Below are 17929 nucleotides of genomic sequence, written 5' to 3' on the forward strand. Positions count from 1 at the left end.
CCCGGGGTGATCGCCCGGGAATTTATTTCCGGCTCCTCCACCCTCGCGGCCTGCCTCCCGTCCACGCGGCCGCGCTAATCCTTTCACCGGGATGAAATAAATTAAACGTTCGCTAATTAATTTTCCACGTGCAATTCCCGCGGGAATTAAACCGATATAGGTAGGTATCCGGAAAACGCGACCGATGTTAGGAACGCGCGGTTTAATCCCGTTTGTCGATCCGTCTCTTTCTTTTTTTTTTTCTTTTTCGTGCGATTTGCGACCGGGATTATTGGATCACCTTGGCGAGAATTCGAGAGGATTCTTCCCCCCGGGGGGAGGATTCGCTCCTCCGCAGAATCCATCCGATGGTCCGGCGAGGAAACTGGATGTATAGCGGGGCTGGTCGCTCTCGACAAATTATTCGACGACAGATCGATCAAGCCTTCGGGACGGCGACGTGTAAAAGCGAGCGCTTTTTCCCCGGCATGCACGGGCGGAGTTATGCGAATGATGAATTGCCGGATACTCGCCCAAAAGGGCGCCCGAAACCGGAAGCGGGAGGAGCCTCTTCGGCGTCCTCTTCCACGAGTTCACGCACGTGTCGCAGAACCACCCCAGGAGCGGGATATCCTCGAGGAAACCGCGCCTGAAATTGAGAGATCAATACCCGGCCGATCGTTGTCGGAAAGAAACTCGGGCGGCCAGCGCGCTGAGTCGTTGCACTTGGTGCGAGACGCAGTCGGCGTGGCAGAAGCCACTCCAGGGGTGGGCTTTTTAATTCCCGGCACTGAAGGTCGGCTAATTGGCAACTAATTTCCATCCTCCAGGGATCCTGGGATGATACAATTATTTTTCGTCGCAGGTTTCTCCAAAGCAGAGCGCAAGGAGACGCGTAGATCTAATTTTTATCTCGGAAAATGCAGCGTTCCAAGAGGCTTGGATAAGGAAGGAGGCGTTTCTAGGGGGCGGAAGTCTGTGGGAATTTTTCATCTCGTACTTTAACTGCAAAGGACAGGGCGCACTTGAAGAGTAATTGGGTAACATTGATTGAAAGACGCCTCTCTTTTCTGTTTCCCTGCCGCCGTGATGTAATATCCTTTATTGCAGATGCAATTCCTGGGAACAAACAAGCCCTGGGAACAATCGGGGAACCTGCGAGGGCTGGCGTCATCCTTGGCCGAGTTGCGCCCCGCTCGACGTTGACAAAAGAAACATTTTTTTTACGCCGAAGCCAATTGCAAGTTCAACTCGATTACGGGAAGTTACCATGGCCAATCTGTGCTGCTGGGAGGTGGAGAGTTGAAAAATGGAAAACAAGAACCGGAACAACCTCTTAAGGGAAAAACTTGCGAGCCTTAAGGGGGCCTCTCCCCCCGAAGCTTGCACTTTCGAAAGAGGCCCTCGTAATTACTCGTAATCTCGTAGCCGGGAAACTCGTTGTTCCCGGGGGCGGAAAAATTTGTTTATCATAATTAGGTGCCGAGAGGAGGGCCGGGATTATTAATCGCCCCGCTCTGACTCCCTCTTTTTGCCCTCTTTTGTTGCCCGCCAGCGAGGGAACCTCGTCAGCTGGCGGACTCGTTATTAAACTTTTCCTTTCGTCGGATTTTTCCGGAAAGAAAAAAAGAAAAAGGAAAACAAGGCCGAAAACGGGAAATAGGGACAACCCTTCGGCACGAAGCTAGGGACTCAAAGTCGATCCACCGAGTCAATTAGCTCGATAGCGAAATTCCGTTCCATTTGTTTAATCAAACATTCATTTTAAACTCACCTCCATTTCCCAGTCAAAACGCATCGAACAAATGTCAACGGTGTCCATTGGCTCGGCAGGAAATCCCCTTTAATTCATTTATTCTCGTTCCCCGAAAACGAATTCTCCCGCGCCCCTCCCTCTGAAAACCGGGGTGGACAAATGTTAATGGAGCCTCGCTTTCAGCTTAATATCAGGGCGAAGGTATTGCGGGGGAAACGCCATTATGCCGGGCGTTATGCTGGCGTAATGCATTTTTCAGACATTTTCCGAGGCGCAATGCTTGTCGCACATCTCCAATGCCGTCCGCGTCCCGACGTGGAAATAGTGTCCGTCTCGGGCCTCCGTTCGCTTGCAGACATTCCTCCTTCTTCCGGTAACATTTCTTCGAAGTAGTTTTCAGAAGAACAGGGGTCGAAAGTCCCTTTCATCCCTTGGAGTCGCAAACCCTTCGGCTTTTCCAAGATGGCCGCCGCCGGCGTCTGGAGAACGACCACGTGGTCACGCTGAACCAGGGTTATAAATCTAAAGAAAAGAACGGCCAAATAGCGTTCCTTTCGCCCTTCCACTCGCTTGCAGGTATTTCTTACTTCTTTCCCTCCTTTTTCTCCAGCTTTCCGAAAGAACCTTTCATTCCTTGGGGTCGCAAAACCGTGGTCGACAGTTTTTCCAAGATGGCCGCCGTTCGCGTTTGGAGAACAATCACGTGCTCGCGTCGAACTGGGGCCATGGATCTACAGAGAAAAGGCTAGCGAGTATTCCATAACCAAGTTAACTATATGCTCCTTACGTTTTTTCGTAGATTCCTCGGCAAAACTATCGACTCGGTCAAAAAGACGGAACCTCGTCGATCCATCGAACGATCGTGCCAAGGTTCATGGAGAAATTGGATTGGCTCGTGCGTGGCCCTGCGCCAGCGAGCCAATTAGCGTGCTTCAAAGGGAAGTATGCCCCCTGTAGCCATTTGCAGCCCTCGCATTAACTGGGCCCCAATGAGCGCCCGACTCCAGGGGAAACTTTGTTACGCGACCGCATCATACGCCCCCGCATTCGGTGTTTTTCCCTCGGTTTCTTCCACCCCCTCGAGAGCCACTTCGCTTGCACCTTCTCCCCGGGAATTTGCATATGAAATTATTCCTCCGCATATCTTGGGTACAAAGTGAATAACCGCGTTTAAGGGAAGCGCCGCGTCGCCCGTGAAGTATCTCGTAGAGTGTTGATTTCGTTTCGCGTCCTGTTTCCCTCTTTTCCGCGTCGGCTGCAGTTCCTCGGACGGGAATCCAATATGGCGGCCGCGCCGAGGCGACGGCATGCATGGAGATAACCTATTTTCCTTGATACCCGGCTCCTCCGTTGGGGAGGAACTTCGAAGAATACGATAACACCCAGGAGATCGAGCCTGCCGAGAGAAAGTCCTTTCCCTTGTCTTCTGGGAGTCGCCGACTCGATTTTCGCGTCCGCCGCCCGGAAACTGTTCCACGTTCCCTTCCTTCGGGAAATGGGGACGAAGAGCCGGGAAACACGGCCCAGGTTTACCAAAATGTCCGGGAGAAATCAACGTTTCCACGTAGGTTGGACCGCAAAGAGAAAAGTAGCCCGAAGTTGGGGTCGGGAAGTTCAGACCACGTCGACGACACCGCGGTTTCATTTTCCCCGCCAGCAGAGGGCCACGGGGCAACTTTTCCTCGCGTTTCAGGCGCGTGGGAAGGATTTCCCTGATTTCCAACCCGGGCTTCTGGCTCTGCCTTGCCCCGTAAAAAGGGAGACAGGGAAATGTCGGCAGGGCGAAACAGCGAGATAAAGTCGCGGGACCTCGAAGGTTCCCTGCAGATAAAAAAACAATGCACCGCCTGGCGCAACTCTGCATTGTTAGCCGCACTTTTCCGGGAGTTTTCCAGCCCCCTTTGACGCGGGACGGCGCGGGAATGTCTGCACCAGGAAACGAGGAGGAATTCGGGAAGCGGCCGCGAGGCCTCCCGGGTGACGCCCTGATAACGCGACGTTTTCCGAGCAAGGTCCGATAAAGGGAAAGGGGAAAAGCGGGAGGATGGGCGCAAACGATCCGATCCACTCCGGGGAAAGAAGGCGCGAGGTTTCCCCTCGGAAGCGTCGCCAGGGCGTCGCGGAGAGTCGAGGGATCAGCCTAATGGCGCATAACACTCGAACGCTTCGAGTGGCGCTTCCCGCTCGATATAAAACTCTTGTCTTTGGACTTTATCGGCGGGCGACGCCTCCCCGATGCCCGCTCGATTTTACGAGGGATCGATAGCACTCTGCCGGGAAAAATCGAGCCAGAAGGGCGAGAGGGAATTCGATTCGTGCACCTCCTCCGACGGGACTCTCTCCGGTGACCATCGCCGCGAACTTCGATTCGGCGTTTCCGCATACACGTTTAATCTGAAATCTTTTTCTGCGACTTTGAGACCCTTCTCGAGCTTTGAGAGGATGCTCGTCCATCCCCTTGTGTATAAAAAGGAGGGAACAGAGGGAAAGGAAGATGGCAACGGTACGCGACGGGATTTGTAAGGTGATTGGGTTAAGGTGGTGACCACGTCCTCCATCTTGGACCTCAAATAGACTCACTCCGGAATTTCTTTTACTACTTTGAGGTCCTCCTCGTGTTGGGGGTGGGATGCTTTTCCGTCCCCTTGCGTATAAAAAAGGAAGAAGACAGGGGGGAGAGTGTAGCGACAATTTGGAATGGGCTTTGCAGGGTGAAGAGGTTAATGCGAACGGCGATGACCATCTCCTCCATCTTTGGTCCCTTGGCCCTGCGTATAAATTCAATCCGGAATTTCTGTTAGGACTTTGAGAGTCCCTCTTCCCGGGAATGAGATTCCATCCCCTTAATTCCCTTGCCACCCTCTTGTGTATAAAAAGGGAGCAAGACAGGGGAGGAAAGTGTGGCAACAATTCGGGATGGGATTTGCACGGTGAAGGGGTTATGTCGGAGCCCCTGGGGGGTCCAATTAGTCCCAGGAATCCAATTGGTCCCCACTTGGGATCCCGTAGGATCCGTAAATCCAGATCGCGACGGACTCGCGGGAAACCGCCGCTTTTTCCTGGACCGGGGACGGGGTAAAGAGGAATAGGGGATATTCCTCCAGGAGAGCCATCAATCGCTTCCAGCAGGACTCTGCAATCCGTCCTGGTCGATCCTATCGGCGGCCAATCCCGCGTCTGGTCCCTCAGGATCGATCTCGCCCGAGGGAGAGCGCGGATTCGCTCCAGAAGTGTCCTGGGATGTGGCCGATGATCCTCCTTGATTTATCCCTCTCAATCCCCGTTTCTTCATGCACTCGGGGGTTAATTCCCCCCGGGCCGAGAAACGAAAGAAACGAGGTTACCAGGGATCAGCTTCTGGGGGGAAAAGCACCTCGATGCTGGTCCAGATTTTTTATTAATTTTTTACACGACAGAATCCTCCTCCTTGACAAAAGAAATTGCAACTCCCCGCTCCCGGAGGATCTGGTCGCATTGGACGGTCGTTTGTTCTTCGATTAATGATTTCCCCCCCGACGATAAGTCAAGTTCCCTAGGGGGCCGAATCTTCTCTCTCTGGGGAGTTTATCCCTGGAATAAAGTTCTTCCTGGTAGGATTCCTCGTTTGTCCTCCGGGCGATATGACGGACCTATTTGTCGCTCCGCGGATCTCCTGGGCGAATTTTTTCTTCCCGGTCCCAGGGAACTTGGGGGACTTGGGGAACGAGTGGTAGTGCTCCTGACGTACGGGGGGAATTAGTGTCAGGGGCCTTTGGGTTCTCCATCCGGAGGAGGGAAAATTGCTTCGCGGGGGACCGAGGTTCTTTAAATCCTCTCGCGAAGGAGTAAACTTCGATGCTCCCGGAGGATTCCCTCGGGGATTGTTTCTCCTTTTTTTTCCCACTTCGAAAATAAGGGGATCCGGGAAAATTTGCAACGGATTTGCAGCCTGGGTGAAGAAACCGTCCTCCGGGGTTGAGGTCCCTTCGAGAGGACTCCTTGACGCCGTTTTCCTTGGGTAAATCGTTTATCCCATCGGGGACACTTTCCGTTGGACCGGTGCCCGGTGGTCCATTTACAGGAATTTAATGGCTTGCGTGATGTATTCCCGAAAATCCTGGGGATAAACCTAACTGTCTCGCGCAAACGTCTCGGCGTTCCCTTATGCGATCCACTCGGCCACCAACATGGCGGCCGCGTCGAGTCATGTAATGTCGTGTGTACGCAGACTAATGTGTTTGCCAAGCAAACAGCCGGGCGAAGCAGCACGGAAATATCCGCTAATACGTCCCGATCTGTAAGATCCGTTCTGCCCCTGGCCGTGGAACGCGAATATTCCAGTTTACAGCGCGGATATGTTCTCCATGCCGAAGGACGCCGCGCCGCCATCTTGTTCTCGACACGCGGCCTCCGCGAGAACGAATTCGACGCAACAGGACCGTCTTTGACATAAAAAGGCAACGGAAACGGACGAATCGTCACCAAATGAAATCTCGGCAGTCGTTTTACGGGGTAACGACGTCGTTAACGGCACGCGTCGTCGACGTTACCGCCGGAACGACGGTAATCGTCTTTCGCGTCGGTTTCCGACGAAAGATGGCGACGCGTCGGGTGGACCGCGCCACCCTAAGAGTTTGACAAACTCTTACTTATTTCTATTTTATCTACCTTTGAATAGTTCTTTTATAGTGGCATTTTGTGCTGATTTAGGTACCTATCTGTATCGGGCATCGTTGTCTGCCGATTAATTGGACGAGTTGAGGAAAGCGGTGCGCCAAAATCGAGAAGTTCCTAGCTAACCACATTTCAAGATGGCGTCTGGGTTCATCCGCGACGAAGTGAGACTCTCAAGGGCCAACTTGAAATCCAGTTGACCGGAGGTTGTTGGCGTCGCCATCCATAGTCGATAATCGACGCTGCGACCCCCAGAGCGGCTATCAGAGGCCAGATTGCCGATCCGGCGATAACGGCGAACCGTTTCGCGCCAATCGCCGGTGATACTGCCAGGACCGGGGACGAACATAACCGTCTTTTGTGTCCACTTCCGATGAAAGACGCCATCGGCGCATCTGGATGGCTCGTCTGGATTCGAGATTGGCTCTTATCCGGCAATGAAGTCCTTTGTGGCCGCGAGTCGGCCCTGATGAGCCTCGGCGATGCGTGACACTCGCACTACTTCCTCTCTCATAATTAATACCTCTTAACCCGACGCGAGATTACTCAAATTAAAAATACTCCAAAATAGTAGAGACAGTAATTGTCCCGGAAAAAAATGTGTACCATGAAGAGATCATCAAGCTGGCGATATAATTAATTAATTACGTAATTATATTCAAGTCCTTCGTTTGAAATTAGCGCTCCTTGACTGTGAGTCGTCTCGTTGGATATAAAAATACCAGAGGCATCTAATGATGTCGCTTGTGCGGAGAAAAAAATTGTTTCGGGGTGCGAGAGGTTTTGAAGCCGGTAATAAAATTAATCACCCTCCGGTGAGGTTGGAATCGTCGGGGAATCTGCGGATAAGCGGACACCCCTTGGAAATCTCGTTTCCTTCTGTTCCGCTCGTCCCCGGGGGCAATATCTCCCTACCCCTTTGATCGCGCGGTCTAAGGGGTCGGGGGGAAACTACCCCTCAGTAAACCCCATGGCAATATCTCGCCGCGTTGACGCGCCACATCTTGGAAGTTGCGGAAGAGCTTCCAACTGGGACCGGAAGTGGGCCTGGAGTACAAATCTCAGCTCGTAGGATTCCTCTCTTCCGGCTCTTCAAGATCAAGACGAAGCAATCGAAGGAATTTCCGCATTTACGGGACCTGGGGCAGAAAGTTACGAGGGCTGGCCTATACCAAGTCCCTAATTTGCATTTTAATCCCTCCCCGTCTTATCCCCAGCAGGGTGTAAGAACGTTTTCGAGAGATTTGCGAGACTCCTCTGTTCTCAGCAATCGAAGCCGAATCCTCGATTGCCTAATGAAAGGAAGGGGAACTCTATAAATTCGCGGGTTCCCGGGAAACGACCTCTTGAACTTGCGAACTTGCGACCTGCAAGAATGGCTCGAGGAAAGTTGGAAAAATTCCGGTGATGGAAATTTCCCGGTAATTTAATTCCTGAAGCAGCGGCCTTAGAAGGCCCTTTGGGGGGTGATAGATCCCCGGGATGTGCATGGTGATTCCCTCGGGATTTATTATAGGTCCCTCTTCGTGGCCGACCACGTCGAGGCACCTCCAGGAAATTTGCAAAAATTCCGGCGAGTTGCTATTCTTTCCACGGTACATTAACCGTGGGCAAGTGGGGAGGAAGAGTGGAGAGATTTTTTGAGAGGTTATCCATCATCCCTCCCCGTCATGGGGAAAAAGTGCGAAGCCTCCCTCGGAGGTCCAGCCACCCCCCGTGGAGGAATCGCGAGTCTTTGGTGTAATTTCCTCGGATACGGGGTCGGGACTCGAAATTTGGAGCGTGATAAATCGTGGCTGATTGTACGGACTCGTGGGTTCCCTTTTGAGCGGTTACTGCCGTCCCGGAAACGCCTGAAAGAGCCCTAAATATTTATGAATAGAGAGTGAACCGTCGACATGCCGTTCTCGATCTGAAAGCTCGGAACGATTCGGGGGGGTAAATCGCCTCCTGGGGGTGGGCTCAGATTTTCCGGAAGGGTTGCGACCCCTACTGCGAGGTGTCTATATATATATATAAGCCATAAGCGATATGATCTCGCCAATTTCGAATCCAAACTCCGAATAGATATAGTTCTCTTTTCCTCATCGCAAAGATGAACGGCGATGAATATTTCTTCCCCCATCGTCCCATCACTGGAGATGAGATTTCCATTTATCGGTTAGCTCCTCTCGCTTTTCGGATATTTTCGGACGTTTTTCACTATTTTCCAGTCATTTGCGTACGCTGAATCGAGGGAAAATTCGGCGCAGAGTTGGGACTTTAGGTTTTCGACGCTGGGAATTCTTTTCCCAGCTCGTGAAAAGGTTTTCATTTAGCTCCCCTTGATTTAGGGACGTTTGGCCGATTTTTTTTTTTCTCCTCACTTTTCCTCGAGCACATTATGTAAATTGAGTCAAGGGAAAACCCGGTCCGGTTTTTCGGTGGGCCGTTCGAGGGAAGGTGCGCCGGTTTTTGTCCCCTTGAGGGAAAACGAGATTTCCCGAGTGGTCGGGACCTAAATGGAGTTTTCCCGCGGGCACTGTCCGATCGGTTCGAAAAGACTCGAATTGCGGGAATAAAAGTCAATCGCGCGAGCGTCCCGGAATTCGACGCATCGATCGCCGAAGGGATTTTAATTCGGACACGATTGAGCCGAGTTCGTTCGGCGGAACCGAGACCCAAAAATTCGGGAGAAAAAGTGGCGAAAAAAAATCGGCATTTTCGAAAAGCCCCAATTTGAGCTTTCCATTTTCCTCTCTCGGGGGGAAAAAAAACCGGATCCAATCGTTATCGCCGGACGATTTTCCTTGACAATTCTATCCGGCAAAGCGCAGGTCCTAGGTCACGGTCATAGGGCAGGAACAGGTGGAGGCGTTCGCATAATCGGAGGAGCCATTAGCCATTAATCCTCGTAGGGTGGAAATTAATGGGAGGGCCGTTTCTCCGAGGTGGCATTTGTTACCCCAAGTGGCTAACAAGTCGCGGAAATCATCGGATTCGAGATGACTTTATAAGTCCCTCCGATAGGCGAACCGATCAACGAATCCCAGATCCGATCCCTCGTCCGCGAATGCCCACCCTTGGGGCCTGGAAAAATGAGAAGTGGTATTAAAAAAGAAGAAAACCACCCCATCAGTTTCTCACCGGGTGAGATATTACGGTGGTCGAGGCTGGACTCAATTCCGGGAGGCTCTACCTCCCTTTCGAGGAACCTCCCTTCTACGCGGTAATTCCCGAACAATTCATCCCAGATCTCCCGAGGAGCCGGGAAACGCGTTTAAGCATTAATTAATATTATTGAAAAGAAAAAACGACGGAGAAAATAATTCAAAGCCGATCAACGAGTCGAGGCCCCTCTTCGTCGTCGCGTCTTCGGGCGTTCTAGGACGTCATTTCCGGCGTCCTGTAATTAATTGCCCCGTCTTCTTTTAACTTTGATTACAGTGAAGGCGCACAAAGACTGCGAGGCCAATGGCACCTGGTTCCGACATCCAGAGTCCCACCAAGTGTGGAGCAATTACACGACCTGCGTCAATATGGACGACCTCAGTGTGGGTACCATTCACCTTTGATCCCGGTCAATAAGATGAGCCGAACTTGACTAATTTGGCGGTTCGCTTTCCTGATTAAAACCCTCTAAGGGACACTCCTTAAAGGACTCGAATTCACCCTCGAAAGCGAGGGAACCTTCGCTTCCACGAGGTCCAAGAATGGCGACCAATAGCAGGCTGGGTGAATATTTTATCACAAAATGCCGAGGTCGGAATAAGAACGCGGATTTCAAACCGCACTCCGGATTGGCTGGTCTTATTTAGCTCGATCGTAAATAAAAGCCGAGGGTTAATTATCAGGAGCCTTACGTGTTCCTTTCAATGCGCCGCATTTATTAATTCCACTGCCATTGTCAGTTCACTCTTGACGTGAAATCGCAAATGTTTAACGATATTTGGAGCCGATGTTGAAACGCCAAGGATTTAAGGCTCGGCATTCACTTCCGGGATACCCGGGACGTCCCGTTCAGCTACTTCAGCTTCCTGATCCTTGGACATCCATCATCCTGTAGGACAGGCTCTCCTGCTGCTATTTCACGAGGTGCTCCTGATATTCCGTCTGTCAGGTTTAATCAGCGTCGAGCTCTGTCGGGATTTCGTTGTCTCGGCGGATTTTCTCCCGGCAAAATCTACGGCTGTCCCCGTGGAGGGCCGAATTCGGGATAAAAAGCCTACGAAAGGACGAAGTCGATCCTTGAGACGGGAAGACGGAAAAAAATCCTCCCCTAGCGAAGTCACTCCCAAGCCAATTTAAAACGCATTCTAAGTGCATTGTATAGTTATTTAAAAATGACAGAAGGGAAAAAAGCTGATCTAATGAAAGTTTATCCATTGCAGTGGCAGCAGAAGCTAAACGTTATCTACGAGATCGGCTACACGATATCCTTGATAGCGCTTCTTCTCTCCCTCGGCATCCTCACTTACTTCCGGTGAGTCCGATCTTCTCCAGATCCCTTTCTAATAAGTTGTCCTTGGTCTCTAAAATTCGGATGTCTTTTCCCCAGGTCCCTGAGATGCGCCAGGATCACGCTGCACATGAACCTCTTCGCATCCTTTGCCGTTAATAATGCACTTTGGTTGATCTGGTACGGGTCCATCGTCGCCAACGCGGAGCTCCTTCTGACCAACGGGGTACGTATCGATATACTCGCCACGGGAGAAGGAATTCGAGCAAGAGCTATTCCACCTTTCCTGTGGAGAATTTAACGCTCTACGAGATCGTCTATTTGCGGTCTCCGCGTATCTGGCTCCGTTTTCGAGATACGGCCCTCCAGAGGTGCGATGTACTTGCAGGTCGCCTGCAGGTTGCTCCACGTGATCCTCCACTACTTCTTGCTGACGAATTACGCCTGGATGCTGTGCGAGGGCTTCTATCTCCACACATTGTTGGTCAGTGCTTTCGCCAGCGAGCATAAATTGGTGAAACTGTTGATGGCCCTCGGATGGCCAACTCCCGCGATTTTCGTCACGATTTACGCCATCTTGAGGCTGACCAGCGACGACCCGGCCGACACTCTCCAGTAAGTCGACGCCTCCATTTATCGCCATTACATTTACATTCCAATTTGTATGTTTACTTATTTTCGCCAGAGTTCCACTCGTTATCGGAATTATTCATGCGCTATCGCGAGGTAAAAAACGAGTCCGCTGTGCAAATGAAGAAGATGCCCGAGACGTTGAGGAATGGTTCATGGGGGGATCGATAAGGTTTTTATCGTCTGGGGGTTTTTCTTATCGATCGTTCGGAAAGATTCGCACAGTGTTAGAAGGACTCCTTTCGTCGAGCCGAAGTGTCTTCTCGAGGAAATTCTCGTTCTCGTTCCAACTTCGGACCAAGTTTTCAGGGATTTTTAGACGCCATCTTCCTCTCGCCAAGTTTCCCCATAAATGTCCTACGAGGTTGCCATTCCATAAGTAATAGATGGGACCCACCCTCCCGCCCACGCATTGGATCCACTCCTTGCTCCGTCGAGTTTCGGAATTTTCCTAAGAACACGGACGCATTATTAAAATAAAGTCAGATTGGATTTTCCAGTTTCTTTGAATCAGGTGGAGAGGAGTCCTTTCCGTCTCGTCCGGCATCCCTTAAAACAGGAACACCCTCTTCTGTCCACTTGTTCATCGTGTCCCTAGGTCTCGGTCGTTCCCTAGGGTGGACAAAAAGTGTTTTGTTCCATCGTCTCGCCAAAGAGCGCGTTTATTACTTCCGCCCCAATTACTCAGGAACTTGTTCCAGAAGGGTTAGTCCAGCCGAAGCAGCGCGCGGGTCAATTCCAGGGGCTGTTTAGGAGTAATTGAGTGGCCTCGAGGGAAGGGCTGGAAAAAGTAGGGTGGAGTCGTTATGAGAAATCGCGTGTCCCAGAATTCCACTGCACTTCCTGGAGGACATCCGAAACGGGCCCGGGGAAACAAAGGGGGAAATATGTTCCCGCGCTAAAAGGCACCCTCTTGATGGTCCCCCAAGTCCAGGAGGGATGAAGTTCCCTTTTATACGCGCCATAAAATCTTACCTTTAAAAAGTGTGCCGCAGACCCAGGGGGCCAAGGAAAGGGGTAAACGTCTCCAAGGGTTAGGGTTAACGAAACGAGGGGTAGTTTCGGGGGAGATTTAAAGGGCGAGGCAAATCGATCCGAAAAGGGAAACAGGGTGCAAATTGTCTCCTCGCGTAACCGTATTAGCGGCGTATCGATTCGGGGTATCGATTAGGGTTAATTGACCGGCCCCCGGGGGGGTTAAACCCCGAGGGGATGAAAAAGTAGGGTGGGATCTCGTTGAAGTATTGCGGGCTTTACGTTACGAGGGCGAAAGGGTGTATCCCCGAGCCGATATTCGGGGTGAGGAGTGCAGGAAAATATGGTTTTATACGGGGGAGCCGCATTTGTTAACTTCATTTCTCCCATAAAATATGGGGGAGGGGGCTGGGGGTGGGAAAAAAAATCGACGACCCTCCATCACGTCGGTCCCTGATACCGGAATCATTTATAAAATCTCTCGGAGATAAGTCTCGGACTCTCTTTCCGCGGCGGTTTAACCCGACCTTAGATTAGGTCCTGCTCGATCAGAACGGCAGATAATTAAAAAGAGAACGAGGGAAGAGAGGAGCCTCGGAAAGAGGGTCAATCCATCCTAAGATTTCCCTGAAAGCACACGTCAATTCGAGATACTGTTTAGGGGAAATTGAGTGGCGTCAAGGGGAGGAAGATCGAGGGCTGAAAAAGCTGAGGCGAAAACCCGACGAGAAGCTACATTTTCTCGTTCCAGCCCGTGGGTGAGAGGCGGCGCTTACTTTACAAAGTAATTCGATTATCCTCCCTCTATTTGGGAGGGGCAAAAATAGAAATTACGTCGCTACGTTGGTAGGTACCTCTAACTCTAGGAAATTGCGGACGCGACTTCCACTTATGGCGACTCTCCGGTTTGTGGAGGTCCATAGGTCCGAGCAGCGCAGAGGCAAAGCCGGGCTGAATGTTGGGCTTTCAAGCAAGGATCAAAACCGAGGCACAAACAATTAGATTATCGTACTCCCGTCGGGAGGCCATCGGCATATTACGAAGAGGATCGCTCGTTCACTTTGCGGAAGGCTTAACAGGGGAGCTCGATCAACTCGCGAGGTACGTTAGCGAGAACGCTCAGAGGCGTTCGAATTCCCCCCTCAAAGGAAGAGAAAATCCCGAAAGGACTCGGATTACCTCTACGCCAAACACGGAACTTCATATCGGAGTAACATGCGATAACGGATTCAGTAGCGTGCCAGCGATGCACTTTGCTGGACTGCATCGGCTTGATAAACTCGAGAGATGGAGCGCACTCGGGAGCGGCGTCAATTTCAGGGTCAATTCGGCCTAATTGTCCCCTCTTGACGAGGACTCTTGTGTAGCCGGAAGGTCCTCGGTGCCCAAGGATGCTTCAGACAGCCAGGGAAAATCGGGAATCTGGGAAAAGATGGCTCCTCGACCTCGAAGCCCGGTATCGTGGAGCTTTTTTAAAGATATCTCCTCGTTTCCAGGTGCTGGATCAACGAAGGCAATTACATGAACGTGCTGGTATATCCAGTGTGCGTATCCACGTTGCTGAATCTGCTGTTCCTCTGCAATATCGTGCGAGTTTTGCTGACCAAGCTCAGGGCAGGCCCCGCAATCGGCAGCAGACCTTCCCGCTCGATGCTGCAGGCCTTCCGGTAAAAAGAAATTATTTCCTCCGCTTCCAGCTGGCGGAAGTGGAGTACTACCTCGTGCAGTTTTTCCCTATGACGTGGGTCTTCAAATTGTATTTTCATTTCAGGGCCACCTTGCTGTTGGTGCCGCTTTTGGGACTGCACTACTTGGTGATCCCGTTCAGACCGCCCAAGGGGCACTCCTGGGAGGAAGCCTACGAAATCGTTTCCGCCCTCACGGCCTCCTTTCAAGTGAGCACGCGATCCCCGAAGTGTTCCGATTAATCTGACTTTCTCGTTAAAAGGAGAATTAACGGTGACTAATCCTTTTATCGGGGGGAAATTCGTCCCGCCACCATGGACGGGGGGTGATTTCCCCTTTAATCGCGCCGCTAAAAGGGGGATGAGATTCTCCTCTAATTTTCGCATTAGCGATTATCGAGCGCGAGGAGATAACCGGCGGGGAACCCCGACTGGATCCGGCTTTATATCTCGCGTTTCATCCTTCCTCCTCACTTTTCGTCCCTTTTTTTCGGTTTAGTGCGGGAATTTAACCCCGAAATGCCGTCCGGCAATTTCACCGGCACCGGAGCGCACTTTTTATCGCCGGGGTGTCTTCTCGAACGTAATTGCCGTTCTCGTAAGACAAAGTGCCCGTACAGAGGCACTAATGAGTTCTCACCGCGGGCAAAATTAGTTAGGACCTCCACTGGCCCCGACTTGCATAAGGTCGATACCCCATTCTAGGGATACCGCGAAGAAAACCGCAGAAAATTGATCACCCCCCGCTCTCCACGATTTCCTCCTCCTATCTTGAAGGGAGATTATCGGAAGCCTTGGAGAGACTTCGAAAAAACGAATTTTTTCTTCGACAACCGGTGACAATTGTACCTTTGTTGCAGGGCCTATGCGTCGCTATCTTGTTTTGCTTCTGCAACGGGGAGGTGAGTACGTCTTAGGATTAACAATGAATGAATAACTTTGTCGTCGTGACCTGATAGTCCAACGTTTACACCCTTTCCAGGTGATAGCACAGTTCAAGCGGAAGTGGGAGGGCACCGCGTTCAACCGGAAGCGAGCCAATTCCTGCACGGCCACCACTGTTTCTGTAAGGACCAAATTGCGATCGGTGTTCGATTCCGTCGGAAATTCCGATGCAAAACCACTAGTTGCGGCGCCCTGTGAATGAATCGGTAGACTCTCCAGCAGCGTACGAAGCCCCCGGAGCTTATCGGGACTAGATTCGCCATGTTGATAGCCAGTGGCACGATGCGGACTCTGGATAAGGCCAATGTATTCAGACAGTAAAACCCATTCCCTCTATCTTCCAGATAGCGAGAACTGGCAGTCGGTCCGATAGCAGCTCCTTTCTAGGCCCATTTCTGTTTAACCCTAGGAGGCTTATCACTGCACCAGATCCCCCAGGACTCGACTCTATATCCCATCTAAGCCCTCTCCCAGTCGATTTTCCCCAGTATCACAAAAATCAGGAGGCATGAAATTCCTTAAATTGAAAGCTACTGCAGAAAAGAAGGGAGATCCGTCCACGTGAGGACCAACTTTCGTCCTTTTTCCGCATCCTGCCACTGGCAGCGGCCGAGTCGAGTTCATCGTGCAGAGATGGGCGCAAATAGTCCCGAGTTCCGTCAGCTTGGGACCGTTTCCGACTGGACGGGTCTCGCAGTAGGCTCTGAGGGTCTTCCTTTTCCGCGGACAGCCGCCGAGAAGGAGGCCACCGTGGTTCGCCATTGTCTGATAAGGCCGGGAAGGAAAGCAAGGGCCTTAGAGCCGTGGTTCGGTGATCGGCCCATCTCTGCCATCGTGTGGTCTTGACTGTTCCAGTTTGTCCGATCGACCGCAGGTCCGATGGCGGGAGAGGAGAAGGTGTGACTACCAATCGGCAGCGACGGTGGACCCCAAGGAAGACAACTGCTCGGAAAGTCAACCCGTCGTGGCAGCCGCCGCTCGCCGAGGGAGTAGCAACCACGCCAGGGTCCTCATCAGACGGGCCGAGTCCAGAGAGGACTGCGACCAGTATCAGACCCAGTGTTGATGAAGAGCCTTCGCCGCCCCAGACCGGTACCGGAGCCGCGGGTCGCAAACTTCGGAGATCTACTCCGAAGTGGTAATTTCCAATTTGCGATCGCGGCTACCGGTCGTCCTGGTCGCACCATATGTACTAAGCGTCTTCGTCGCCGAGCTCGCTGGAAACCGATTCGAGGGAACGACCGCGGTGCCACCGTTCCTTTAACTCGCAGACACCGACTCGATCGTTCCCACGGACCATGTACACCTGTAACACTGTGCAGCATCCTCGAATCGGTTTCTACGGGGCCGAAATACCGAGATTCTCCTGGAAACGATCACCAGGGTTCTTGATTTGGATTCTTCCCTGGTGGCGAATCGAGGCGTCTCGCGGTCAGGTGTGGTCCAAGGTCCTCGCGCGCTGCATCGCTCCGAATTGGGATGGCAACTCTCTGGTTTCTTGAATTGACTCTCTTGTAGAGGTGCGAGGAGGTCCGGGATGTCTTGCTATCGCGATGTCGCTGGATTCTGTCGAATGCTAACACGTATAGTCTTCTGTTCTTGTACAAAACTTGGTGCGCAGCACGCGGAGGCGCCGCGACCTCTTGGCCCGACCTCGGAGGTTTTCTAGATTGAAAGTCAATCCGCGCAAACCATTAATCCTCCGTCAACGTCCCGGGAGCTAGTCTATTTTTCTTTTCTTTCTTCCTTTATTTTTTTTTCTTGCATATCACCGTGAGAGCGACGATGCACTCGTTCGATCGAGTTTCCGAAGAGAACGTACTTACTACCGCGATCGGCAAAGGAACGACGTTCTTGCGAACTAAGGAGTGTACATAGATGTTAATGCGTACAAAACTGACCGACCTTGCTCCGTATACGCGGGATGTGAAGAGCGTAAGAATGAAAAATGCGTAATGACGATGCAGCTATTGCCGATGATAAGGGGGAGTCGGGGGAGCCTTTTTTAGGGAAGAAAGGACTCCGCGGGGAAAACGAATCACTTAATACTCATCTCATATCACTCGACATACACACATACATGTAAATGTACGTAGCGTGTAGTTTTTATACAAAGCAGGATAACTTTGTAACTGAGAAGCTTCGAGTGAGTGTTTCACGTGTAAGCCGAGCGTAAGAGGCGAGAGACCGAGCGTCGCGCCGTTGATCGCGACTTCTGCAATTTTTTAATCCCACTTCCGGCTTTCGCCAGGCTACGGGAAAATTCCATGGGTTAGTGCAAAGTGTTCTATGTTGAGTATGATTTTTTCCTCCGGGTTATGTTCGTTCGATTCGTAAGGAAACAAATGTTATTCCGCGCGATGTCTGCCATGGTTATCGGGCACTAAAACGTTGAGAGATTTCTGCGACTCTGGGTATATTGAAAGTCGTATATGGGTCGTTTAATGGAGGTTTATGCGATATACATGAATGTATATGATATTGTATATATATACCGGGTATAACATTTGCATGCGAGGGGTATCCTCGTTGCGCAAGGATTTTTTAAAATTCCGGTCAGCCACACTGGTGCTGAGACACAAAAACGACGCAATACGTCCTCATAATTATAGTGCACATTAAAGATGCATACAGCAAGCACGCATAATTTATTTCGTAACACAAAGCACTTAATGAAACAAATACCTGCCCTATGTGCGTAGATATATATACAAAGCCATAGGTGCATTAATGCTTCTTGAAAAGTATTTTCTGCGTGCTTGCTTTATGCATCTTCGATGTGCGGCCTTACTTGTTCGAAATGTTATTTTAAATATGAATATATAGTTTTTGTTTAAAACTCTAATGGGTTGGTTAATCGTAACCGAA

The 17929-nt window shown here is 51.2% G+C and overlaps 1 protein-coding gene across 4 annotated transcripts in view; it reads left to right on the forward strand.

Annotated features, from left to right (window-relative positions):
• Nucleotides 1-17681, forward strand: part of LOC105700844 (calcitonin gene-related peptide type 1 receptor) — a 72877-nt gene extending 55196 nt beyond the window's left edge. The window contains exons 6-14 of one of the 4 annotated variants that reach the window (XM_012427050.2): nucleotides 9815-9921; nucleotides 10759-10850; nucleotides 10926-11052; nucleotides 11215-11441; nucleotides 13928-14098; nucleotides 14203-14326; nucleotides 14977-15018; nucleotides 15099-15182; nucleotides 15936-17681. In XM_012427050.2, the coding sequence (XP_012282473.1) occupies nucleotides 9815-9921; nucleotides 10759-10850; nucleotides 10926-11052; nucleotides 11215-11441; nucleotides 13928-14098; nucleotides 14203-14326; nucleotides 14977-15018; nucleotides 15099-15182; nucleotides 15936-16127 (1166 nt within the window). In that variant the 3' untranslated portion in view covers nucleotides 16128-17681. Of the gene's footprint in view, nucleotides 1-9814; nucleotides 9922-10758; nucleotides 10851-10925; nucleotides 11053-11214; nucleotides 11442-13927; nucleotides 14099-14202; nucleotides 14327-14976; nucleotides 15019-15098; nucleotides 15349-15916 lie in introns of those variants that run through there. The other 3 variants (XM_012427054.1, XM_012427052.1, XM_012427053.1) reach the window with 3 other exon arrangements.
• The last annotated feature ends 248 nt before the right edge of the window (nucleotides 17682-17929 follow it).

Source organism: Orussus abietinus, unplaced genomic scaffold (assembly GCF_000612105.2).
Source record: "Orussus abietinus isolate OABI.00-Male unplaced genomic scaffold, Oabi_2.0 scaffold54, whole genome shotgun sequence".
Lineage (NCBI taxonomy): Eukaryota > Metazoa > Arthropoda > Insecta > Hymenoptera > Orussidae > Orussus > Orussus abietinus.